The 25,685-nt window shown below is 39.0% G+C and overlaps 1 protein-coding gene and 1 pseudogene across 1 annotated transcript; both read left to right on the top strand.

Annotated features, from left to right (window-relative positions):
- The first annotated feature begins 250 nt into the window (after window positions 1–250).
- On the top strand, window positions 251–852 carry LOC149842007 (uncharacterized; annotated as a pseudogene).
- A 364-nt stretch (window positions 853–1,216) lies between these two features.
- On the top strand, window positions 1,217–5,692 carry LOC149842006 (coatomer subunit delta-1-like). The gene is made up of 7 exons (XM_090000570.1): window positions 1,217–1,313; window positions 1,406–1,453; window positions 2,083–2,225; window positions 2,309–2,456; window positions 2,837–3,138; window positions 3,660–3,722; window positions 5,321–5,692. Exons 1-6 carry the CDS (start codon window positions 1,217–1,219, stop codon window positions 3,663–3,665), a joined length of 744 nt encoding a protein of 247 aa, XP_089856696.1. The 3' UTR covers window positions 3,666–3,722; window positions 5,321–5,692.
- The last annotated feature ends 19,993 nt before the right edge of the window (window positions 5,693–25,685 follow it).

Genomic DNA, 25,685 nt, shown 5'->3' with positions numbered 1-25,685 from the left:
TCGTCGCCAAAATTAGAAATAGCGACGAAATGTTTACGTCGCTAATTAGTGACAGATTCACAGTATAAAATTTTTATCTAAATTTTTGTCACAGATTTGCGATGGATGAACGACATAATTTTTTTATCGCAAAATTCATCGCTAATTAGCGACAAAAACATTCTGTCGCTAATTTTCAATTTAACCCGGCCCATGAGGGCGTGAAATTCTCCCTCCCTCGCTCTCTCTAGCTCAGAAAAGATAGCAAAGGATGGACGAGAAGAAGAATAAGAGAGTCGCCGAAAAGACGCCTGAGCGGTGGGAAGCTCCCCTCTCCGGCGATGCCGAGCAAACACAGGAGGGTGGACCCGCCAAGAGGACACCCGCGCAGCAAGTACTTCGAGCGCCTCTCAATTTTCGGCGTCTAGTGTCTCTTTACCCTTCCTTCTGGCCCTTCGTCTTCTACTCACCCAACAATGGTAACCCCATGATCGACTGGACCGACTTCAACGCCACCATGGACCTCAACAGGGTTCTCCTCTACCACGACCACGACATCCAATGGTAAACCAACCCCCCACCACGACACCTGAACCTTTTCTTCCTCTTCGCTTTTCATTTTCTTAAAACGGGATCCGGAGTTTTAGGGCTTTTAGTCTTCTAATGTGCAGGTGGGTTCCTGATGGCCAGCTCAGTCCTACGGTGCCTAACTGGTCAAATTACATACACTGGATCAAAAACTTGCTATCGTCGAACGTTGTAGCAAGGCCGGTGGCCCGAGATTGGATCTGAGGGTTTGACATCGGCACCGACGCAAACTGCATATATCCGCTCATTGGCGCGTCACTTTTCAGGTGGAGCTTTGTTGGATAAGGTGTGTGTGTTTGCCTTGCTTTGCAAGTTCTCGGGATCGATCAGTTGGTTGTGCATAATGTATTGCAAAGATTTTGTACCATTTAAAGGCGAGGCTTATCATCTTGTTTCGTGATACTGTTTGTTTTGTTAGCATTGCACGAATCCTTTTCCAGGAAGTTGGAAATGTTTAGAATTATAGGAAATGTCTAACGTGAATAATTTCTCTGTCGCTCTTCTTGTGTGTTTTGTAGGTGTTGTAGGTTCTCTTTCTCTATTGTTATTAAAATTGCAAGCATCATCGTTATGGATTTTTCTCATCTGGTTTTGCTTGTTTACCAACAAAAATAGGTAACAAGGAATTATTCAACGGAGATTAGGTTAGATGCTATTGATTGTAGTAGCCTCTGTTGATTATATCTGGACACATGAATTGCTTCTAAGTTTGGTTGGAGAAGCTGCTATCAAGGTCTCTTGTAAAGGTTTTCATAACCTCATATATGACTTTCTGTTTGTATTTTTGGCATGTCCTCTACATTCTAATATACATACTTCTTTGCATTTCTATTTGCAGGAACCCAACTTTTAAGCACCACAATGAGTGTCAAGGAGTATGTGGAAAGTGAATTCAACAAAGCCCTAAAAGAAGTTGTAGTGCCTAACCATCATTTCTTTCCATGTCCCATAACATTAGATGATTTTCTTTGGGCCTTTGGAATACTCAGGTCAAGGGCATTTTCACAACATCATGGTGAAAATCTTGTGCTTATTCTTCTGGCTGACCTGGTAAAATCTCCAGTTTTTTTTTTTTTTGTTAAAGTTCGAAAAAAATCATGCCCAATGATGATATCCCTCTGTCAGTCAGTGGAAGTTGATTAAAAACAAAAGATGCTCCCATATCTGTGTTTATTTGGTTATATTCCTAAGGTTCTCTGCTCAATCTTAAAAATCATCCATCTGACTCAAGATCACATTCAGAGTAAATGCTTTTGCCATTCTCATTGCAGATTAACCACAACTCCAACATTACCACTGAAGATATCGCATGGCAAATAAAAGGAACTGGCCTTTTCTCTAGGGAACTCTTATTTCCATTGTGAACACTAGTTCCAATAAAGGCTGATAATCCAAAGTCTAGTTGGCATTTGAGCTCATTTTTTAATATTCTCCCTCCCTTGATGCGGAAGGGATTTGCAAGATGGCATTTAAGCTCATTTTTGCCTTTGATGAGGTCATATCTCTTGGACACAGAAAATATAACTGTTGCACAGGTTAAACAATACTGTGAAATGGAGAGTCATGAAGAAAAGCTCCACAAGCTAGTATTGCAGAGTAAGATAAATGAAACCAAGGATGTCCTGAAGAGAAAAGCTAGTGAAATTGACAAGAGAAAGGTTTGGCTTTTGTTATGATTTTTTTAGGAGATTTTTGTAAAGACGTGATTTAAGTCTATGATAATCTTCCCTTTTTTCCTTAGCATGAGAAGAGTAGAGGTGGATTTATGCCTCTACAGTCAAGTATCTCTTTAAGAATGAAAAGTTCTTTCAATGACATTAGCATATCCAGCAGTGGATCTGGACATGGATTGAGCAGTGATGTGGAGTCCTCTTCAAGTAAACCAAAAGGTTAATGCCCTATTCCATCTATTAAAGATTGTGTAACTGTAGTCCTATTTGTATTGAACGTTGAAGACAAGACTGGAACTTTGATAATTTAAGAATGCTTCTTCAATTTTAATAGTATATGTCTAGAATCTGGACAAACAAAGGAGTATTTTGTTATTGCTAAGCGAAGGGGCCAGTCCATTTTTTGCCAAACACAATACACTATTTTTTTTAGTACAACTATTGACATACAACTCTTAGACCTGGTGATTTTGTTATTTCTTTAAAAGAAAATCATAAAAGAGAATATTGCCTCTTGATTCATTTAAAGAATATAAAGATTGTGCATTTTTGCTAATTATCCAAATGGTTATTGACAAATGCAATCTTTATGTCATCAGGTCGGTCACCTTCTACAGCCACTGCTCCTCCAAAGGGCCTTGGAATGCAACTGGGAAAGACACAGAGGAATCAATTTTTGGAGTCTCTAAAAGCTGAAGGTGAAGTGATTCTTGAAGATGTGCAGCCTGCTGCAATCCATCTAAGGACATTTGCTCCTCCTCTGTCTGATCCTATCACATTTACTGTAGAAGAAAAACTTAATGTGACCCTGAAAAGAGATGGTGGGGTTAGCAATTTTGATGTACAAGGCACTCTTTCATTGCTAATGCTGAACGAAGAAGATGGTTTCTTTCAAGTCCAGGTAATGCACTTTTACTCATGTGTGCAAATCTGTTGAGTAAAAAAAAAGTGTCAACTTGCTGAACCCATTAGAGTGCAGATGCTGTAAACCAAAGTAAATTATATCATGATCTGGTATATGACAAAATTGATTATATGCATTTGTTTGTGTTCATTACAAGGGCCTGAATTTTGTTGGATTCTGCTGGGTCACTTGGAAGCTTGGGATTAGATTAACTTAGGTCAGGTTAACATGCCACTTCTTTGTCCCTAGAAGGAGTATGGGCTTGACTTAGATGGTCGATCTCAAGCCTTCAGTCAAGCTGTTAGTGCACTACATCTCTTGATAAAGCCACTCAAACAGAGCCCATATTTCATGTTTGGCAGTATGATATGTGGGCTAAAGTTCCATGTATAAACTGTATTGCTCTTGCCCCACTTAATAATGCCCATATTTTCCTTTTGATGGCATAGAAAATAGGCTTAATATAGTTTCTTTTAGAAAGCTATATGACATTTCATTGCGCCGTGGAATTCTTGCAGGTATAATACCAGGTTCTTTGTCATTGAGTGGTCTATTGCTCTAATTGATAGCTCAAACAGGAGGTAACCACACGTCAAACTGCCTTATAACACATGCATGATTGAATCATTATAAAAATTTTTGACTGCCTTAGAACACATATATGCATGATTGAATTACTATGATAGTTCTTTGACTGCCTTAGAACACATATAAGCATGATTTCATCACTATGAAATTGTTTTATTGCCTTATAACACATATATGCATGATTGAATTAATATGACAGTTTTTTGACAACCTTATAACACATATATGCATGATTGAATCAATATGAAAGTTTTTTGACTGCCTTAGAACACATATGAGCATGATTAAATCACTATGAAAGTTTTTTGACTGCCTTAGAATACATATAAGCATGATTTCATTACTATGAAATTGTTTTATTGCCTTATAACACATATATGCATGATTGAATCAATATGAAAGTTTTTTGACAACCTTATAACACATATATGCATGATTGAATCAATATGAAAGTTTTTTAACTGCCTTAGAACACATATGAGCATGATTGAATCACTATGAAAGTTTTTTGACTACCTTAGAACACATATAAGCATGATTTCATCACTATGAAGTTGTTTGACTGCTTTATAACACATGCATGATTGAATCATTATAAAAAAATTTGACTGCCTTAGAACATATGCATGATTAAATCACTATGACAGTTTTTTGACTGCCTTAGAACATATATGAGCATGATTGAATCACTATGAAAGTTTTTGACAACCTTAGAACACATATTAGTCTGATTTCATCACTATGAAATTGTTTTACTGCCTTATAACACATATGCATGATTGAATCACTATAAAAAATTTTGACTGCCTTAGAACACATATTTGCATGGTTGAATTACTATGATAGTTTTTGACTACCTTAGAACACATATGAGCATGATTGAATCACTATGAAAGTTTTTTGACAACCTTAGAACACATATGAGCCTGATATTAACATATATGAAAGTTTTTTTTACTGTCTTATAACACATATATGCATGATTTCATCACTATGAAATTGTTTGACTGCCTTATAACACATATATGCATGATTGAATCACTATAAAAAAATTTTATTGCCTTAGAACACATATATGCATGATTGAATCACTATAAATTTTTTTGATTGCCTTAGAACACATGTATGCATAATTGAATCACTATAAATTTTTTTTACTGCCTTAGAACACATATTTTGACTGCCTTATAACGCATATATGCATGATTGAATTAATATGAAAGTTTTTTGACAACCTTAGAACACAATTATGCATGATTGAATCACTATGAAAGTTTTTTGATAACCTTAGAACATATATAAGCATGATTTCATCACTATGAAATTGTTTTACTGCCTTATAACACATATGCATGCGTGAATCACTGTGACATTTTTTGACAACCTTATAACATATATCTGCATGATTGAATCACTGTGATTTTTTTTCAGTCTTAGAACACATATCTGAATTCTGCTAATGTCCTTCAATTTATTGCTAGTCTATGTGTCATTCAGTCATTTACTTTGATTGCATTAGATTAGGTGCATTGCATATAATTTATTTCATTATATTTTGTTTATCAATACTAATATTTCGGTTCTCTTGTAGGATACTGGAGATGATCAACGATTCAACGTAGAGGAGTTGATGGAGGCATGGATGGAGGGGCAGATCGAGAAAATGAAGAGGATGATGCCCCGAATCTTGGCGAGGATTAGCTTCATGTGTTTATTTTGTTTCACGTACTTTTAACTAATTAGAACTTGGCAAGGACTGTACTGGGTTGTTAAATTTGTTTAACTTATAACTTGTGTTAAATTTGTTTCACCTTCTTTGTATATGTATTTTTTGTGTACTTTATTTTTTATACACAGGATATATAAATTGTATACAACAACAACAACTACGCCTTCATCCCAAAACAATTGGGGTCGGCGATATAAACCAAAAAAGAAAATCATTCTGGGTCTTCCACATGAATCCTTCTCTTCCAATCATTTCTATCCAATGCCATGTCATCGGTGAGGTTCAAAGCATTCATATCCTTTCCTATCATCTCCATCCAAGACTTCTTAGGCCTACCCCGACCACTTTTAACTAATATATTTTCCCATTTCTCTATCCTTCTAACTTGAGCATCATTAGGCCTTCGCCGAATATGTCCAAACCATCGTAAACGATTCTCTCTCATCTTATTTTCAATGGATGCAACACCTACCTTCTTACGTATCTTCTTGTTTTGAATCTTATCTTTTATTGTATTCCCATACATCTATCTAAGCATACACATCTCAGCTACACTCAGTTTTTGAATATGATGTCTCTTGACAACCCAACATTACATACCATATAGTAAAGCGAGTCTAATTGTCGTTCTATAAAACTTTCCCTTCAACCACAATGGCATTCTACGATCGCACAACACTCCACTTGCACTTTTCGATTTCATCCACCCAACCTTTATCCTAGGGTATATAAATTGTATAACGAGATTTTTTTTTTAGATATTTATATTTTAATTTTTTTAAAAAAAAATTACGACGGACTAGCGACAAATATTATCCGTCGCCAATTTCAATCAGTCGATGTTTTGTGATGAAATTTAATCCGTCGCTAGATGTTTTGCGACAAAATTTAATCCATCGCTACATTGGCGACCAAAATTTAGCGACGAATTATATTCGTTACTAATTTGTCGCTAATTAGCGGCAGATTAGCGACAAACATAATATGTCGCTAATTCATCGCTAATTAGCGATAGATTCGTGACAGATAAATTCTGTCACATTTTAGCGACGAGGATTATGCGACAGACGCTTTTCGTCGCTAAACACATTAGCGATGGATTTTGTGACGGATTAGCGACAGATAACGTCCGTCGCTAATACGTATTTTTCTTGTAGTAATATACTTGAATTAATCTTCCCTGCTACACTACCACTTGGGAAAAGATTAAATATGGATGGTTTATATATCTGATACTATTTATTTGTTTTCAAAGAAGACTTTAGGAATTGCTTTGAATAAAACTTGGAAATTTACATAAACAAGACTCTTGCTAAGGTAAAACTTCCAAAAGACACGCTCCTCAACGATTATATCTTCTTTCTATTTTCAACCTTGGGATTTATTAAATAGCTCATAAAAAAATCTTGCTCAATGCGCTTGTGAACCTAAAGATCAATTTAGTATTACAACTTGTATTATTTTCAGAAGTGATTCAAAGTCTTGCTGAGATTTTTTTTTTTTGATATTCCAATGAAACCAACCACACATTGGCTGGCCTCAGGTTGGTAAAACCCTTGAGGTCTCTCCTGCCCACCGAGGACCACATCCAGCTTTGACCTTGCGGCAAGAGATGCCACTCATGGGTTTCAAACTTGTGATGTTCCGTGACTCCCGTCAACTCGGTGACATTCACAAGTAGCCCCTACCAGATGAGTAGAGCCCTTTTGGGCTGCTGAGACTAATTTTTAATAGAATAACCAGAAGCAGTTTTCTTCACTGCAAGGTGCTGTACTATATGAATATACTGAAAAAAAATATAAGGTTGGCGTACATTGTCAAGTGATGTGTCAATGGCGATTCCATAAACCACGTAGGCTGCTTGAAAAAAAAAAGCTTGTTTGTTGTTAATTGCTAATCGAGATACAGCTGTAATTGGGTCCATCTGTACAAGGTGCTAGATGAAAATTCGAAAGTCTCAACCAAAGATAGAAAACAATGGCTTTTCTTTACACTTACAGTTCACTAAAGCCGTGTGTATATATATATATATATATATATATATATATATATATATAAAACTGAAAATATGAGAACTAATTTGTGAACCGCCATTTTCATGGTTTTTTTTCTTTTCTCTTGAATGTAACCATATAAATATGATTTGCATGTTTGGTTTTATAAGAGCCCTCTCTTGAATCTTCCAATTTTGATGCATAAACAAGATTTTTTTAAGTCTTTAAAATGAATGGCTCATAATATTCAAGAATTCAAAAATCATATTTTTTCATAAAAAATACACAATAGAATGGTTGATTCCTAGTAAATTCACCATGCCAAGCGCATCTACATAGTTGAATTTGCAAAAAAAAGTGTTGAAAATACTCATATTTATAGTTTGCATATTCTAGCGACTCTCTCTCTCTATATATATAGGGTAATTGAAATATGTTTACTGGTATGAACTATGATTTTCATAAGTTTCTTTCTTTTTTTTCAAAAAATTTGCCTTAAGGATGTTATCTAGATGCTTGGTTTTATAGAAACATACTCTTGGATCATTCGATTGGATCTTTTAAGGGTTGAAAATCAATGGCTTAGAATTTTTCTAAATATTTAAGCCTAAAAAATTGCATTTCTTGATCAGATTACAATGATAACAGTCTATTCCTAGCAAATGGACTACGCCGAATGTATCTGCAGAGTTAGATTTATAAAAAAACCTATGAAAATCTTGATTTATATCAGTTGGTAAATATATTTCAGTTTTCATATATATATATATATATATATATATATATATATATTGAGAGAGTTAGTCACTGATCCTAAGTAAATTTATTTCACAGTTAGCATGATTAAATGGAGTCAGGGATACAAGCACACGTCATTGCACCATCATGCATTATATGCACGGACTCAAACGTCACAGCTCACATTTTTATGACATCACATGGTGTAAATAAATAAGGGGGTCCGTTGTGTCATAACCAATTAATTAAGCATGCCACAATCTTGGGGTGGCAATCGTGTCGGGTTGGCGGGTCAGCATACCTCAACTCAACCCGACCCGTTTATGAAACGGCTCGGCAACCCAGCCCGTTTAATAAACGGGTAACCCAACACGACCCGCCAACCCATTTAATAAATGGGTTGGGTTGGGTAAACGGGTTCTCAGGTTCGCGGGTCAGGTTGGCGGGTTGACCCACCCGCATAACCTGTTTATTAAACGGGTCAGGCGGGTTGGCATACCCCTAACACAAACCCGACCCGTTTAATAAACGGGTTAGGCGGGTCAACCCGATTATTAAACGGGTTTGTTTTTTCCAAACCCGAACCCGCCTAAGAGGCGGGTTGGTGGGTAGGGTTGGCGGGTCGTGTCAGGTTTTGCCACCCCTACCACAATCTGAACTGATCTTGGTCTCGCATAGACAAAGCAATGGACACTTAATATATTACGACAGTCTAATAATATAACCAACTTTTAATCACGCTTAAGAACCGAATCATGGTTAGTTGATGAAGGTGGGTGGCCCACATCCAACACCTATTTTAAATATGGTGAAGCAAGCAACAGACAAATCAAGGCCTGGGACCATGAGAGCACCAATCCCTTTAATTTTTTAATAAACAAAGGAGTTGAGGTCACATGGCGACATGTGATGAAGATGAAATATTGGAGCCTCTTTTCCCCCATTCCCCTTTATTTTTTCTTCTACCATTTTGCTTAGTGGTTCCTACTCCACTCTCCACTATAAAAGTTGCCTAAAAAACCATATACCACAAAAGAATTTAGAGTATTAGCTAGATTGGCCAAGAAGTAGATAGAGTGGTCCACAATATTTGGTTGGGGTTGGGGTCTCTGGGTTTCCTCTCCTTTACTCTCAACTAGATTGTCATCTACTTCAACCCCAACCCATTAAACAATATGAAAACCTTGGGTACCATGGTGTTCATTTCACAACCCAAACCCAAACCCTAAGAAAGAAGAAGAAGAGTATGGAGGAGGAAACAAGTCCTGCCATAGCTTTCCACAGCTTTCTTGAACTTCTTTACCTATAATTGTTATTAAGATCTAGAAGCTCAAGAAAGCTGTGGGAAACAATGGCGATCTAGGATTTCTTTTTTTATTTCATTGGTTTGATTTTTGGTGCAGTTCTCTAATCATTGATGGTAATTTTCTTTTATTTTTTCCATATTAGTGTTTTTTCTATAAAAAAAAGGCCATCTGAGCCTATTTAATCTTCTGATTGTCATGCAGATGGGATTATGGGTATGAAAGGGTGAGCTCTTTTGAGCATGAAATATGTGCATGCAAGAGAGATATTTCTTGTGGTATCCACCGCACAAGGTTTGCTTCAACAATCCACAGATTGCTTCAAGCTATGTATTTGTTACAGATTCATTTAAATGTTTAAGGGAAAAACAAAGAAAATGGTGTTTCTCCCCTTCTGTCTGCCCTCCATCTTCAAGGTGGACCATCATTGTTATCAGATAACTCAAGAGCAGATGGCTCGAGAGAAACAACAGTGTTTAGAGGATCACAGACTTCGCTGCTTGGGTTGTTGGTTGTTGATATTGTGGAGAACTGTATGGCTCGAGAGAAACAACAGTCTTTAGGGGACCACAGACCTCGCTGATTGGGTTGCTCGCAACAACTTAGCACCTTCTTCTTGAGCGTGTCAAACTGAAATGGCCTGGTGCTGACGTCCAATGGGTCGGTGAATGCAGAATTGGGATGGCGTCGAATGGGGGCTGATGTTCTGAGTTTTTCTTTCATGTAATTTGCTGTTTTTTTTTCTGATATCATTTTCTTCACTTTCTGTTCGGGATTCATGGTGATCCCTCGTTACCATTTTCCTTTTGTTCTTCTGTGAACTTCTGATGCTGCAATAAATTATAATTTCCTCCAAAAAACTGAAGAGCAGATGCGCCTTTATGTGGAGATTAATCTTTCATCTTGAAGGTGGACTAGGGGGATTTAAGCGGTCATATTTTTTTTTCACCTAGATGGACAGCATGGTTTTAATTTCGACCTGTAATTTCCAATTCTGTTCAAGATGGACGACCTTGAAATGAGCAACATAACAACAACATTGATCGATGTTCATATTGTAGATGGATGGTGGATGAAAGGATGCAACATGAAATTCATGTTCTTGTCCACCGTATATATAATTGCAGAAATGGATTGCCTGATTATCAGAAGAAGCTCATCAGTTTCCAATTTTCACCACATTATTATTTTCGTGAGAGAGAGAGTGGTGCTAAAAAATTTGGGGTTCCTTGGCCAAGTTATCTATACACATGTGTGGCTAACTTTTGCCAAGGAACCCCAAATTTTGTAGCACCACGTACACTCTCTCTCTCTCTCTCTCTTATGTATAGCTAAACTGGCCAAGAAAGCCCAAATTTTTATTGTTTGTGCACCATCCTTGTTCTTGGTTGCAGTCTCGCTCTCTCTCTCATATATTGTATAATGACTGTAGTGTCAACATTCAATTGATAATAGCCCATGCCTTCTTTACGATTTATACGGGACACGGAACGGCGTATAACACCTTTAAAATATGGAGCGTCTGTTTCTCTTAAGTGGCTCTGATTCGGTTCAAAATTGAGTCCAAGATCGAGTTTTGTTATTTTAAAATCATGTCCAATTGTCTGCTTCTTATCATCTTACCTAGTGGATGCTGCTTTTTGTCACTTCAATGTGCATGATGAAAACCTCCTTTTTTTTTACTTTTTGCTTTCTTCTCAAAGATTACAGTAGCGAAAGCCAGATTTGGTATTTTGAAAAAGGTCTCACCCAGTTGAAAAAAATGGCTATTTCGTCGTTTATTAAAAGAATATACTCATAGTGCAAAATCCACGAGATTTTTCCCTTTGATTCATCCTTAGGATCGACCATGTCATGAATATGATACATGGAAGTTTTTCTTTGCTCCGTGCATTTCTCAAGACCTTGCATGTATCTAGGAGAGAGAGAGAGAGAGAGAGGTCTCGGTTAAGTTTTCTCACTCTTCTCCCCCAGGACTCTCTCGTTTCCATCATTTCAGTTTAATGTGTGTTGATCTCAAAGTGAATTTTAATTGGAATCATTTTTTTTTGCTTTTCTAACAAAGATAAACTATCATTATGGTTGAGAAATCCCATCACAGGCCGGAGTACTAATTCCCGGCCAGCCCCACGAGGGATAATTGGAATAAGTTAGTTACAGAAAACTGAAGAAAAAAATATTGATATTCAGAGAGAGATGTCAATCTGCCAAAACTCTCTCTCTCTCTCTCTCTATATATATATATATCTATATATATTTCCAGTTTGTGTCCGTTGATCCCAAGGTGTGTTTTAATTGGGAGTAACAATCCTTTCCAACTAAAAAAAAGTCATTGTTATTCAGAGAGAGAGAGAGAGAGAGAGAGAGAGAGAGAGAGAGAGAGAGAGATTACCAAGTAATAATGCCTTCAGGGCGGGCTATTGGTTGCATGAGATGGGTCCACTTAATTACCACGGACCTTCGCATGTCCAGCATGAGACGTTATGCACAGGGCCAAGAGTAACAGTTCATCCTTTGTCGTGTTGGAAAGAGTTAGATAATGATGAGACAACTGAAGGGAACATAAGGGTGTTTTTTCACTATTTCAGGGAAGATGGTATTCAGATCTACCATTCCTTTGCCTTAGTTGCAGCTCTCTGCAGCGTAAAAGAAGTGAATATTCTGATTTCACTGGAGATCCTTTTCCCTTCCATTGTGCACATGTCTTTTTCTTAAAGATAATTTCCAAGTGGGTGCAGTAAATTTTCTTTTATTTTTTTTGTTTACTTCAAAGCATGCGTTTTCTTGCTCTCTAGCCTATACAAAAGAAAAAGCGCATTCTTCTCATGGTAGTCCTGCTCATTCTAGCTAGCCTTTCACTTGCTACTCTGGCCAATGTTAGTGTTTGGATAATGAGAGTGCATTTCTGCTATTTTTTTTTTAATGAAGAGTGCATTTCTGCTTGTTAGCTGTGGAAGCAGGCAGCACATGCAAATACCAGAACCTAAAAAGCACGGTTTTGTTCAGAGAAGCTTCTAAGCAAACATATAAAATACAATCCAATAAACAGAGCTTTATATGTAGTTGTGTATATCTTTCTTGCCATTTCACATAAAACGCCAGACATAAAAAGGAGAGCAAAACCACCATGGAGGTTGCCCACATGAACAGCGAGGGGTGGTTGTAATGAGTTGAAGGCGCCAGATCAAACCTCGCTGGCGCATGAGTATGTCTGTAGCTTTCGAAGGTAGACCACGCAAGGCAGGGTGGTCATGGGTCCCACTCAAGATTTGCCTTGCAGGAGGGCAGGTTCATTAAGTGGCCCGATTCTTAGTGAGGGTTTGTGATCATAAAAAAAAAAAGGGAAATCTTCATTACATTTATCGTGAGAATGCGAATTTACTAGAGAGTGCTTCAAATTGGTTTGAGAAGTTACATTGGAATGTCCCAACCAATCTAAGCTACCTTCACATATTCAACTGAGGAACAAAAATTTACCTTCACTTGACGATGCTTTGTGCTCATCCCTATGATGACTCATAAGGCTGCAACGAAACCGCCGAGTTCACATGGATGGCATGTTAATACATATGTTTATCCGTTCCTTTGGCAGACGTTCCACATATGGCGTGATCTTCCTCCAGCCTGTGATATGCTTCCTTTTATGATTAACATCAGTACTTTTTATTACCATGGTTATTGTCTTTTGCCTTTTTTGTGGAGATGATAGTTATCTCCCAAGAGAGGAAGGCTATCTCCACCCACTTGTTTTCTTTCTTGGATTGCTTGGAGCTGCCTATATATAGCTGTTTAAGGTAAACCTCTGATGTACGAGTGTTCAGAATAAATTGTGAGGGAGTGTCCTCTTCTTCGTGGAGGTAGGCAAACAGTGCTGAACCACATTAATATGTAGTGTTATTCTTGCATATGCTTTCTTAACATGGTATCAGAGTGTGATTGTTGAAACGATCTCCGGGCTTCAATACTATGCAAGAAGACCGAGCAAACATGGCCGACCACCCTATCAATTCCGCGGGAAGCTCGATAAACTATAAAGTCGGTTGTCATGATCAAACCCCTTTGCTTAAAATTACAAACACATTATTCTTAGGGACTGATTACTTGAGTTGGGCAAAGGCCATTAAATTGGTTCTTAGTGGTAGATGCAAATTAGGATATATCACTAGTAAAAATCCGAAGCCTGACATCTCAGATCCCTCATATGAAAAATAGGAATCTGAGAATGATATTGTTATGAGCTAAATTTTAAATTTTATGGAACCAACCATTGCCATGAACACCGCAAAAGAGATTTGGGATGCGGTCCAAGAAATTTATAATGAACAATTTAATCTCGCAAGAGTTTATGAACTCCAACTCAAAATTGCCAAGTTTACTTGCGATGACAAGTCCTTCAACGAGTACATAGGTACTCTTAGAGGGATGTGGGACGAATTGCTCCAATATCGTCCTCCAAGAGGCGACATCCTCAAAAATAAAAGGAGGTTTGAAGAAGACAAAGTTTTTAAGGTCCTTGCCAACCTCGGCCCAGACTATGAAGCTATGCAAAGTCAGATTCTGATGACGATGCCAATGCCATCATACAACGTTGTATGTGCCATGATACAACGTGAAGAAACTCGTCGAAAGGTGATGAATCCGAGTAAAAAAATTAAAGAGGAACAACCAAAAAACATGGTGTTTCAGGTAGGATACAAAAAACGGCATCGTATACCGAGCCCTCAAACAACCCCAATCAAGATCGATTCAAAGACAGATCGAAACTTAAATGTTCCTATTGTAAGAAAGTGGGTCATTCCAAGGAGCGGTGTTGGGATCTGGTGGGACGTCCCAACCGTGATATCAAGTCCAAATCAGAAACAACAAACTTTGTCACCAAAGATGATCTCGCCCAATTTTTTCAGCAAATGGCTAAGACTAACTTAGCATCCACGACTCCCATCAAAGAAGATATCGTTGATCAATAAGGTAAATCACATGTTTTTCTATCTCATATTTCAAATAACAAATGGATTATTGACTCAGGAGCCTTGGATCACATGATGAACCATGATACCGATTTAGCCAATTTGTCAAAACCAGTGTACACTGCCGATGGATCCATCATGATGGTCACTAACACGAAAAATATGAAACTCATTAATCAAGAACATGATTCTAAAGTTCTCATTGTTCCTAAGCTTACTGCTAACCTCATGTCTGTAAGTAAGATCACCAAAACTTATGATTGTTTGGTTATTTTCTCTTCAAAGGGTGTGAAGTTTCAGGACAGAAAAACAAAGAAGATGATTGGTAGAGGTGTAGAATGTGATGAATTATACTTTTTCAGTCAACCAGTGTAGGCTTTTTTCAGTTGCTTTCAATCAAATAATGACTATACCCTTTGGCATTGTCGCGCCTTGGACATGCCTCGGCCAAAGTCATCAAGACTCTTGTGCCAAAAGTAAGGAATGACAACTTGGCTTATGATGCTTGCGAATTTGCTAAGTCTTCTAGACTCTCTTTTCAAAAGCTGTCCATTAAAAGTAACAATTTATTTGGATTAGTGCATTCTGATGTGTGGGGTCTAGCCCCTGTTGATTCATATTTTGGTTTTAAATATTATGTTACTTTCATTGAAGACAAATCTCGAACTACATGGGTGTATTTTCTGAAACAAAAAAAGAAGTGGCCACGGTTTTTAAAACTTTTTATAATCTTGTGCTCATGCAATATGAACGCAAGATCAAAGTCCTGAGATCTGATAATAAAGGCGAATACCTGAATGAAGTCCATGATGGTTTTTTGAAGAAACATGGTATAATGCCTCAGAACACGTGTGCAGAGACTCCCCAACAAGACAAGGTTGTTGAAAGAAAGAATAGACATCTTCTCAATGTTGCTCGATCTCTCATGTTTCATATGAATGTTCCTCAACCATATTGAGCTGATGCCATAGCCACTGCATGTTACATCATAAATCACATTTCAAGTTCTAGTTTGGAAAATGGTATTTCAATGGAAAATTGAGAGACCATAAAGTTTTTATTCAACATTTGAAAGTTTTTGGTTGTAAATGCTTTGTGCATATTCAAACCAACTTTTGAAATAAGCTTGAAAAAAGAGCTGTTAAGTGCGTTTTCGTTGGATATTCATCTTCAAAAAAGGGTTTCAAATGCTTTGATCCAATTAGAAAAAACTCTATGTATCAAGAGATATGAGATTTTTCGAAAGTGAATCTTACTTCCAGGGGGAGAATCAATCTGATCTTATCCCAAGTCCTATACCAGGTCCATGTCCTATTTTACCTATTTCTGAAGACCATGAATCATTTTTTCGTCAAGATAGCGCTCCTTCTTCTAAATCAAGTCTGTTAGTTATCGACCCTGAGACTAATCCACCTGATGTTGATCGTGAGACTAGTTACAATCCAAATCAGCCTACGCTCATGCCTAATCTTACTCAAGAAATTGATCAAGTTAGGAAATCATCCCGACCTACTCGTCTGCCAGTTCGACTGAGAGACTACTACTCATATTGTGCTTCTGACTCGTCTAAGCTCTACTCTATAGAACAACAAGTTGATTTTTTCAAATTGTCTGAGTCCTATCGATCCTATCTGGTCAAGATCTATACCCATCATAAACCTAACAGCTTCAACGAAGCTCTTGAAGATGCCCAATGGAAGTTGGCAATGGACGACGAGTTAAAGGCATTACAAAAAAACAACACTTGGACTCTTGTTAGACTGCCCCATGGGAAGAAAACGGTGGGATGCCAGTAGATATACAAAATCAAGTATAACAGTGATGGTTTTATAGAAAGATACAAAGCAAGACTGGTTGCTAAAAGATATACTCAAAAAGAGGGAATTGACTTCACTGAAACATTTGTGTCAGTGGCTAAGATGAGCTTTATCCGTATTCTCCTGTTTGTTGCTGCTAATAAATGGTGGGGCATTTATCAATTAGATGTAAAGAATGCCTTTCTTCATGGCGAATTAGAAGAAGAAGTGTATATGAATCCACCTCTCGGATACAACTGTGATATAAAAAAAGTATGCAAACTAAACAAATCAATCTACGGCCTCAAACAATCTCCTCGGGCATGGTTTGCAAAACTCAGTGAGGTTCTCATCAACATCAGTTTTAAACGCAGTACTGCTGATTATGCTATGTTTGTTCACAGTTCTACTCAAGGCATTGTGATTCTTCTGGTCTACATCAATGATATAATTTTAACAGAAGATAATAAAACTATGCAGAAAACCAAAGAAATCTTACATGCCAAGTTTGAAATCAAAGATCTTGGCCAACTAAGGTACTTTCTTGGCATCGAAGTTGCTCTCTCAAATAAAAGAATATTCTTGTGCCAACGTAAGTATGCTCTAGATCTTCTTAAAGATACTGGAGTAATTGGAGCAAAGGTTGTTGGAACTTCTCTTGAAGTCAACTGCAAATTTAAGAAAAATGACGGAGATACGGTTGACAATGTTGAACGCTTTGAGAGACTTGTGGGAAAATTGATATATCTCACAATTACCCGTCTAGATATTTTCTATGCTGTAAGTGTAATTAGTCAATTCATGCACAAACCACGATCTATCCATGTTATGACTGCCCACAGAATCCTAAGATACCTCAAGGGGACCCCTGGCAAGGAAATTCTTATGAAGAGGAATGAAAATCTCAACATTATAGGTTACACTGATGTCGACTAGACTGGAGACCCTAATGACATAAGATCCACCACGGGTTTTTGCTCGTTTGTTGGAGGAAACCTTTTTACATAGAAGAGCAAGAAACAACCGGTTGTTGCTAGATTCGGTGCAAAAGTTGAATATTGCGCCATAGCTACGTGCACATGTGAACTTGTTTGGATTAAAGCACTCATCAGAGATATGGGTATAATCCTCACCCAACTGATGGAACTCAAGTGTGACAACATGGCTACTATGCACATTGGCGCAAATCCAGTCTTTCATGAGAGAACCAAACACATCGAGGTTGACTGCCATTTTGTGAGAGAAAAAATTCAAGCAAAAGAAGTATACACATCATATGTTGGGAGCAAAAAACAATTGGTAGACATTTTTAGTAAATTCCTAAACCGTGACATGCATCTCAAGCTAAGTCACAAGTTAGGTTTGATTGACATCTGCGCACCAACTTGAGGGGGAGAATGTTAATACTGATGTTTATGTGTTCCTTTGATAGACATTCCACAAATGGCGTGATCTTCCTCAAGCCTGTGATATGCTTTCTTTTACAATTAACATCAATATTTTTTGTTACCATGGTTATTGTCTTTTGCCTTTTTTGTGGAGATGATAGTTATCTCCCAAGAGAGGAAGGCTATCTCCAGCCACTTGTTTTCTTTCTTGGATTGGTTGGAGCTGCCTATATATAGCTGTTTAATGTAAACCTCTGATGTACGAGTGTTCAGAATAAATTGTGAGGGAGTGTCCTCTTATCCCTGGATGCAGGCAAACCGTGCCTAACCACCTTAATCTGTGGTGTTATTATTGTATATGCTTTCTTAAAACACCATATCACCCTATCTCCATCGCTAAGGCCGCTCTTCATGAACTTTTCTTTAGATTTAAATTTAAATGGGGGATTTGAATGTGCCTCTTTTACAGGATTTACAGTTCTTTTCACTCTTGTTTATTGACATCTCATGTAATTCTTCCGATCTGAAATAAAGATATGAAATACTTTTTCTTTTAAAAAAAAACAAGCCAGACATAATGATGACTTTTGATTATAAATTACTTATCTAGCTTATGAGTTTTGCTGAAAGTTAACACCATAGCTACCTTTTGAAAGAAAAGAAGAATGCATCTGATTTTGAGAGGATGGTCACTGATTGAAAGGTGATGGCCCCCATTATCTTTGATGTGGCAATTACATGGAAGGTAGGAAAATGATCAAGTGACCGATGGAGGCTCCACTTGTTTGGCAAGGGCAGTTAGGGCATGTCAACTTGTGTTGGGAAGTTGCAAGTTCCAATCTCAATGGAATATGGTTGTATAATTTATAGGGCATAACCCAGCTTTCTCTGTCGAAAAAAAAAGAAGAAAAAAAGAAAAAAAAAAGCTCAAGTGAGAACTGAATTGCTAGGTATTGTTAGGTCTCACAATCCTAATCGAGGGGTCTTCAGTTCGAACGCCCACGTGGGTTTGCCTATAAAGAAACAAAATACAAGGACCCTCCTTTGCAAACAATATCTGTCGTATTTTTTCAATTCAGAAAATATAGAATACAAACAAAAGAGTACATGCATGGTGTCACTAGGGATGGCAGTGGACCGGGGGAAAGCGGGGCCCCGCCCTGCCTCGCCCCGTTTGGGCAGGGGATGAAGGGTATGAAACGGGGATGGAGGCGGGGACGAAGGTTAAAATCCATCCCCGTCCGGGGGTGGAGGCGGGGATGGACTGACACGTTCCCCCGCCCGGCCCCATCCCCGCCCCGCCCCCGCCCCGGCCCCGCCCCGCCCCATCTCCGTCCCGGCCCCGCCCCCAACCCTTTATATTTTTACTGTTTACTAACCCTAATTTCCTAACCCTGGAGCCGGGCCGTCGCCTCTTCCCCTTCCCCATCCGCATTATCATTGTAGCCGGGCCGTCGCCGACCACCGTTGGCCGTCGCAGGGGGAGGCCTCCACCATTGGCCGTCGCAGGGCCGTCGCCGTTCTCCGACTCGTCCTCGGCGACGCTTGGGTGAGAATGCACACCAAGAAGCTTCGGCAGTACGTCGCTAACTACGAGCGCATGGCGTGGAGCGAGGTCGTGGCGGCCATGGCAGAGATGCCGGTGGTGATCGATGCCGAAAGCGCGAGGCGGGCTTTCAGGCGGTTCAACTCCGCCTTCGAGGAGGCATACCGGGCGCAGACTGCGTCAATCATGGTGGAGGACATGAAACGGGGATGAAGGCGGAAACGGGGACGGGGCGGGGGTGGAGACATGAAACGGGGATGAAGGCGGGGGTGGAGGATAAAATCCATCCCGGCCGCGGAGGCGGGGCGGGGGTGGAGGATAAAATTTTGAAGCGGGCGGGGGTGGAAACCTTGTCCCCCGCCCCGCCCCACTGCCATCCCTAGGTGTCACTGCATTAAATGCAGACGGGAAGAGAAGGTGCAACACCACAAAAGTAAGGGTATTGTCATCATTTTAAAAAAAATGAAACTCACCAGTTCCATGATTCCATCATTTTGTTCTGCTCAAACTAAAAGGAATTTAGGATGGTGAAAATAAAGAACAGAACAGAAGGCACTGTAATTGAAGACTTTTATGTACCTCACTGTTCTAATGATACAAGGATATGTCCAGAAATTACGAGGATCAAATTTATAGCTGGGAAGGTGGCAGATGAAAGATAGGCCCCACTTTGTGTAGAAAAGAATTCCCACGATGTCTTCGAAATCGATTCCCTTTATGTTTATGGAGAGATTTATTCTTTACATAAGATATGCATTAATCTTTTATTTTTTAAAAGGCAAGCTGGGGTTAGGCAGACCCCTACCAGATATCTCTTAAGCCCCATGTGGCAGAGGGATTCGAACCCTGGCCTTCAGCATGAAACAGGACCCCGCTTACCACATGGATACCACCTCTGTGGTACGTGCATGTTTACATAACTTATATAGAATTTACGTATCATAGATACCAAAAAAAAGTCATGTAAGCTCAACTGGTTAGTTAAATATGCTTGCATCCAACAGGTCAGCATCAGTTCGGTTCGTTCAGCTTGTTTACCAGACCCAATGTTGTCAGTATTGGTATCGGTCCTGTATCGTTTGGCAACATTCGGGTGAATCGGCCAATACCGATACCTAAGTGAATCGTTCTGAATCAGTCAAAAAATAATACAAGTCAATCAGAACGTGACACATGTTAAAACTACTTAAAATATTTAAAAAATAATGTTAAGTATTTTTTTTTACATTTATTAAAAAACGGCCAATTCAAGGGTGAAGCGTAACGATTTTCTGCCGATATGATATGTATAGGCCGATACATAGGCACGTAGGCACCGATACTGACAGCATTGACCAGCCTTACCTGCCATGCACACCACCAGTATGAGAAACAATTATATCTATAACTGCATGTTAACTACAGAAATCAGCAATGTCTACAGTGGGAGATTAAGTGATCTGCTAAATCAGGGATCTTTTGTGTTTTGAGGTCATTGGTGATTTGGCATATCACGTGATCCGCTCATGGAAGTTAGTAGGGATAGGGCATTTCATTAAGGACAGCCAATAGATAATTGAAAGTATAGATTCCTTCACTCAGCTATAGGCTTGAAAAAACAACCCTTTGTGGCTGGCTATTATATTGCCACTTGCAATGAAATGAATATTTTCACTAAAATGCCTCCACCTTTTCCATTGATTTTATGCTAAATCCTGACTTTTGTGCAGTTGGGACTCATGTCATGGCTTGAGTTAGGCCAAGGGGAAAAATCGTCAATTTCTGACCGCACATTGGCAGGCTTAGGGTCGGTAAAACTCTTGAGGTACTCCCTTGAAGATTAGGGATGGCAGTGGACTGTGGGGGGGGGGGGGGGGACAGCGCTCTGCCCCACCTCGTATAGTTTGGACTGGAGATGGAGAACATGAAACAAGAAATGAACTGGGAATGGAGGTTAAAATCAAAACCCATGCGAGGATGAACTTACTCTTGCCTCCGCCATGTCACATTCCTCATCCCCGTTAAGAAAATTACTATTATACAGTTATACATATTATAAAATCCTATATATATATATATATATATTTCTAACCCTAACTTAAAACCTTTTCTCGAATCTCTCCTCTAACGAGCCGCACAACCTCCCATTTCTCTTCTCTCCTTCCTCTAACGGTAGAAAGCGGCAGAAGAACCAGGAAAATGGAGTCATGCCCCACCTTGCCCATTTGCACCGGCGATGGAGGACATAAAACGGAGATGAAAGTTAAAATCAAAACCCGTGTGGGGATAAAGGCGGAGATAGAGGACAAAATGTTGAGACAGGGCAAGGGTGGAGGCCTTGTCCCCTGCCCCTGCCGAGGTCCACTACCATTCCTATTGAAGATAAGAGTGTCAATGGGTCGGGTTTGGTTCGGACCCTGGTGGAATCAGATGTGGACCCAATTTTTGTGTATGGTATTGGATCCAAACCCGAGTTTAATCAGGTCCACTATAAGAAAAACCATGCCAGGACCCCATAAGAATTACATGAACCAGACCTAATAAAACCATATTTTTTTATCGTTTTTACATTGAAAATTTATGGGTCTTAATCAGAACTCAGGTCAGGTCTGGTATAAAATTTCACAAACTATACCTGGGTTCATGTATTAATCGGACCTTCGGATCCGGACTCGAATCTTCTTATTTATCACCATACTCCGACGCTATATGGTTTGGATCGGGTCGGGTCTGGGTAAACCCGATCCATTGATACCCCTACTTGAAGACTTAATACTTGAATTCTACGTGGTCACTATATTGTTTTTGTTTGAAAGATAAGCTGGGGTTAGACAGACCCTCACCAGTTATACAACATACTATTGGGTTTTGAACTTGCAACATCCCAACACATGGTGACGTGCACATGTAGCTCCTACCAAACAAGCAGAGCCCCCCGTTGGTCGGTCGCTGTATTGTTACATATATGGGCACATGGCATTTTGAGACACTAGTGAGTTTGGAAACTGTCTTCACACCTATCTTCAACTTCCTCATTCAAGGTTACAATGTAATATTTGGTCATGCCATTTAGTATCTAGTACACCATACTGGTATTTGTATATAAAGCCCTAAAACAGTTTTTCAAGAGCATTGAAAATAAACTGCATCACGATGAAAGGAAATTTCATGAATGAAAATATCCAGATTTCAGGTCAAACCAAAGTCAATCCAAAAACATATCTTGTTGAACACATGCATATCTATGAGATTAGAATTAGCACCTATAGCATACACTTGCGATTATCCACTAAAACATTTCAATTTAGTGACATGCTTGTTTATATACATCTCAAAGAAAATTCCAACCAACCTTGAAAAGGTTTGGCATTGCAAATTGCCAACCGAATCCCCTTTGATATTTCTTTTAGGTATTTAAGTTAACACAACAACATAAATACATACCACATGATTTCTAAAATAATATTTTCTTAATTATTCAATCCAATTAATTGGGTGTACAATATATATATATATATATATATATATATATATATATATATATATATATATATATATATATATATATATATATATATGAGAACTGAACATATTAGGCCTCATTTTCTGGTTCTGCCCCGTTAGGCCCTATAATTTGAAGTGTGTTATGATAGATCTGAACCGTTAGATGTGTTTAGCATGCTCGATTTAGTGAAAATCAATTCTTGAATCATGTTTTATCAATGAAAAAATGTATTTTTATGAGCCAGAAAAAAATGATGCCTTCATAGCCATTGATTTTGGATCACCGGAAAAACCTGTATACAGGTCAGATTTTGGTGATCCAAAAGCTGGTTCCCACTAAACAAAACCTTTAGATCACATCTATAGTGTTAGATGTGAGAAAAAAATATTAAAAACGATAATTTTTAAAGGAACCTGACGGAGCTGAAGGAGAAAATGAGCAGGAGGGTATTACTATATATATATACACACACACACACATATATATATATATATATATATATATATATATATATATATATATATATATATATATATATATATATATGAAAATGAAAACCTCCTCAGTGGATGTTTCACCACAAGAAAATCGTGGATTAGCGACGGACGCTATCCATAGCTAATCCGTCGCTAAGTCATCGCTAAACTGTTTAGCGACGGATTAGCGATGGATAGCGTCCATCGCGAATTTTTGCTCGCTAATTAGCGAAAAACCTTATCCGTCGTTATTGGCGTCGCTAATTTGCGATAGATTAGCGACGGACATTATCCGTCGCTAATCCGTCGCTAAATTTTAAAAACAAAATAAAAAAAAAATCCGTCGCTAAGTAGCGTGCTCTCCGGCATCGCCGTCCTCTATGAACCGGCGTTTGCTTAGTTCGTATTTTTTTCTTCTTCTTCATTTTCGTGCATTCGCTTTACCTCTTCTTCGTTGTGGTTGCATTTCTAGGGTTTCATTTCGTGCATTCGGGGGAAGGGGAAAGTGAGAGATGGCGCAGGAAGGAGGGGAACACCAGAACGGGAGCGGAGCAGAGAGCGACGGCGAATCCGCTGCGAAGTTCTCGATGCTCAGGCCAAAGCTCGTGGTTCAGGCGCCGAGGCCAGCCGATGTTGTCGCCTTCTACAATGCGGCTTTCGGTGCCGAGGAGGTCGAGCGCTCCAACCACCCCAAGAAGAAGGCCGATCATGAGCTCCCTCCCATCCTCTTCTCTCGCCTCCGACTCGGCATCGTGGAGTTCCTTGTCGCCGACGAGACCGATGAGTCTGAAGCCGGGTTAGTCTCTCTCTCTCTCTCTCTCTCTCGTTACCTTGCTTCAGTATCTGAAGTCGGTTTAAATCGAGCGAGGTAAGTTTAAATTTCGAATGGGGAGAGGGAAAATTTCGCGCTCGGTTTAAATCAAAAATTAGCGACGGAAATTTTCCGTCGCTAATTAGCGACGGATTTAGCGAGGGAATTTTTCCCTCGCTAAATCCGTCGCTAAAATGGTTTCTTATATTGAGGATTAGCGACAAAATAATTGGTGTCGCTAATCCGTCGCTAAGTAGCGACGGATTAGCGATGCAAGGTTTTCATCGCTAATCCGTCGCTAATTAGTGACGGATTCATGAAATTAGTTTTCTCTAGCTAATCTGTCGCAAATTTACGACGGAAAAAATCCGTCGCAAATTTCCGTCGCTAATTAACAATTTTCTTGTAGTGTTTTATTGGATTTTTGGTGTATTTTTCAAAACTTTGACAGTACAAATGTGATTTATATGCTTGTTTTTATAGGAATAAGTTCTTGGAGCATTTGATTCTGATTCATGGATAGGTTTTTATAAGTTTCAAAATCAATTGTGCATAGTTTTATAAATTTTTGAGGCTCCAAATACTATTTTTTCTATTCAAAAGGGTCCGAGTATAGTGATAAATAAGAAGATCCGATTAAGACTCGGGTCTGAACTCGAAGGTCCGATTAATACATGGAGCCGGGTATAGTTTGTGAAATTTTATACAAGACCCAAACCCAGACTTGACCCGAGTTTCGATTAAGACCCACAAATTTTCAATGTAAAAATGATAACAAATATTATTTTACTGGGTATGTCCCCGGTCTGGTTCATATAGTTCTTATCGGGTCCAGATATGATTTCTCTTATGGTGGGTCCAATTAGACGAGAGTCCAGACCGGATACCATACCCAAAAATCAAGGCCAGATCTGGTTTCACCTGAGTCCGAACCAAACCAAACCCGTTGACACCCCTAATCCTGATCCAAATGGAAAATTTGAAACAGTATAATACTTAGGTTAAATATATCCTTTATGAGCCAAGTTGGATAATTGCACTTTGGCAAGTTTTCTGATTAGAGTTGTAACCTGAACCGACCTCAAACAGCAGACAACAGCTAGGGGCGCACCCCGGATTAAGGTTGGCTAACAAGGCAAGCTGCTAGTGGCTCGGCTCATGTTTGGCTTCGACTTTTGTAAGCTGGTTAGATAGTAAAAAGTGTGTTATCAATATATTTTACATGTATTCTTTTGTAATCTTATTTCTTCAAACTCTAAAACAATGCATTTTTTCTATAAACAAGACGGGTCTAATTCGGTTCATTTAAAACAGGCTTACTATAAGCTCAATCTTGACTTGGCTCGCCATAAGAACTCTTGGAAACCTGCCCTGGGTCAAGATTGACCTCCATCCGAACCCAGCGTTACCCAAACCCAACCCATTGACGGACCTGCCGTTGGCAAGGCAGCCTGGTGAGATCAGTTGCGGTCCTGTTGTATTATGACCGACACTGGGTTATAGCTAATCCCCCACCGCACATCTCACTTGAGAACTTTAGATTGCAAAAGAGTGGGCCGCACACCTCCCCCATCAAGTGAGATGTGCGGTTGTGATGGAATCTACCGCCGTTTACCATACGACGGTAAGCTCGCACAGGAATAGAATTTCGTCGCGCTCTTTGCGTGTTTGCTAGTACGGACGATATGAAGAGGGACGAACTCAGACTCGGACAAGGTCTCTC

This window comes from Nuphar pumila, chromosome 3 (assembly GCF_984573655.1).
Source record: "Nuphar pumila chromosome 3, dmNupPumi1.hap1.1, whole genome shotgun sequence".
In the NCBI taxonomy this organism is placed as follows: domain Eukaryota; kingdom Viridiplantae; phylum Streptophyta; class Magnoliopsida; order Nymphaeales; family Nymphaeaceae; genus Nuphar; species Nuphar pumila.
The sequence above is the reverse complement of the archived record's forward strand: the minus strand, read 5'-3'. Positions and strand labels throughout refer to the sequence as shown.

Coding starts and splice junctions, on each gene's coding strand:
- LOC149842006 (XM_090000570.1), top strand. CDS start 1,217: ATGCTATTGATTGTAGTAGCCTCTGTTGATTATATCTGGACACATGAA. Junction 1,454..2,082: donor TGTCAAGGAGTATGTGGAAA/GTGAATTCAACA, acceptor TCTTGGACACAG/AAAATATAACTGTTGCACAG. Junction 2,457..2,836: donor CTCTTCAAGTAAACCAAAAG/GTTAATGCCCTA, acceptor TTATGTCATCAG/GTCGGTCACCTTCTACAGCC.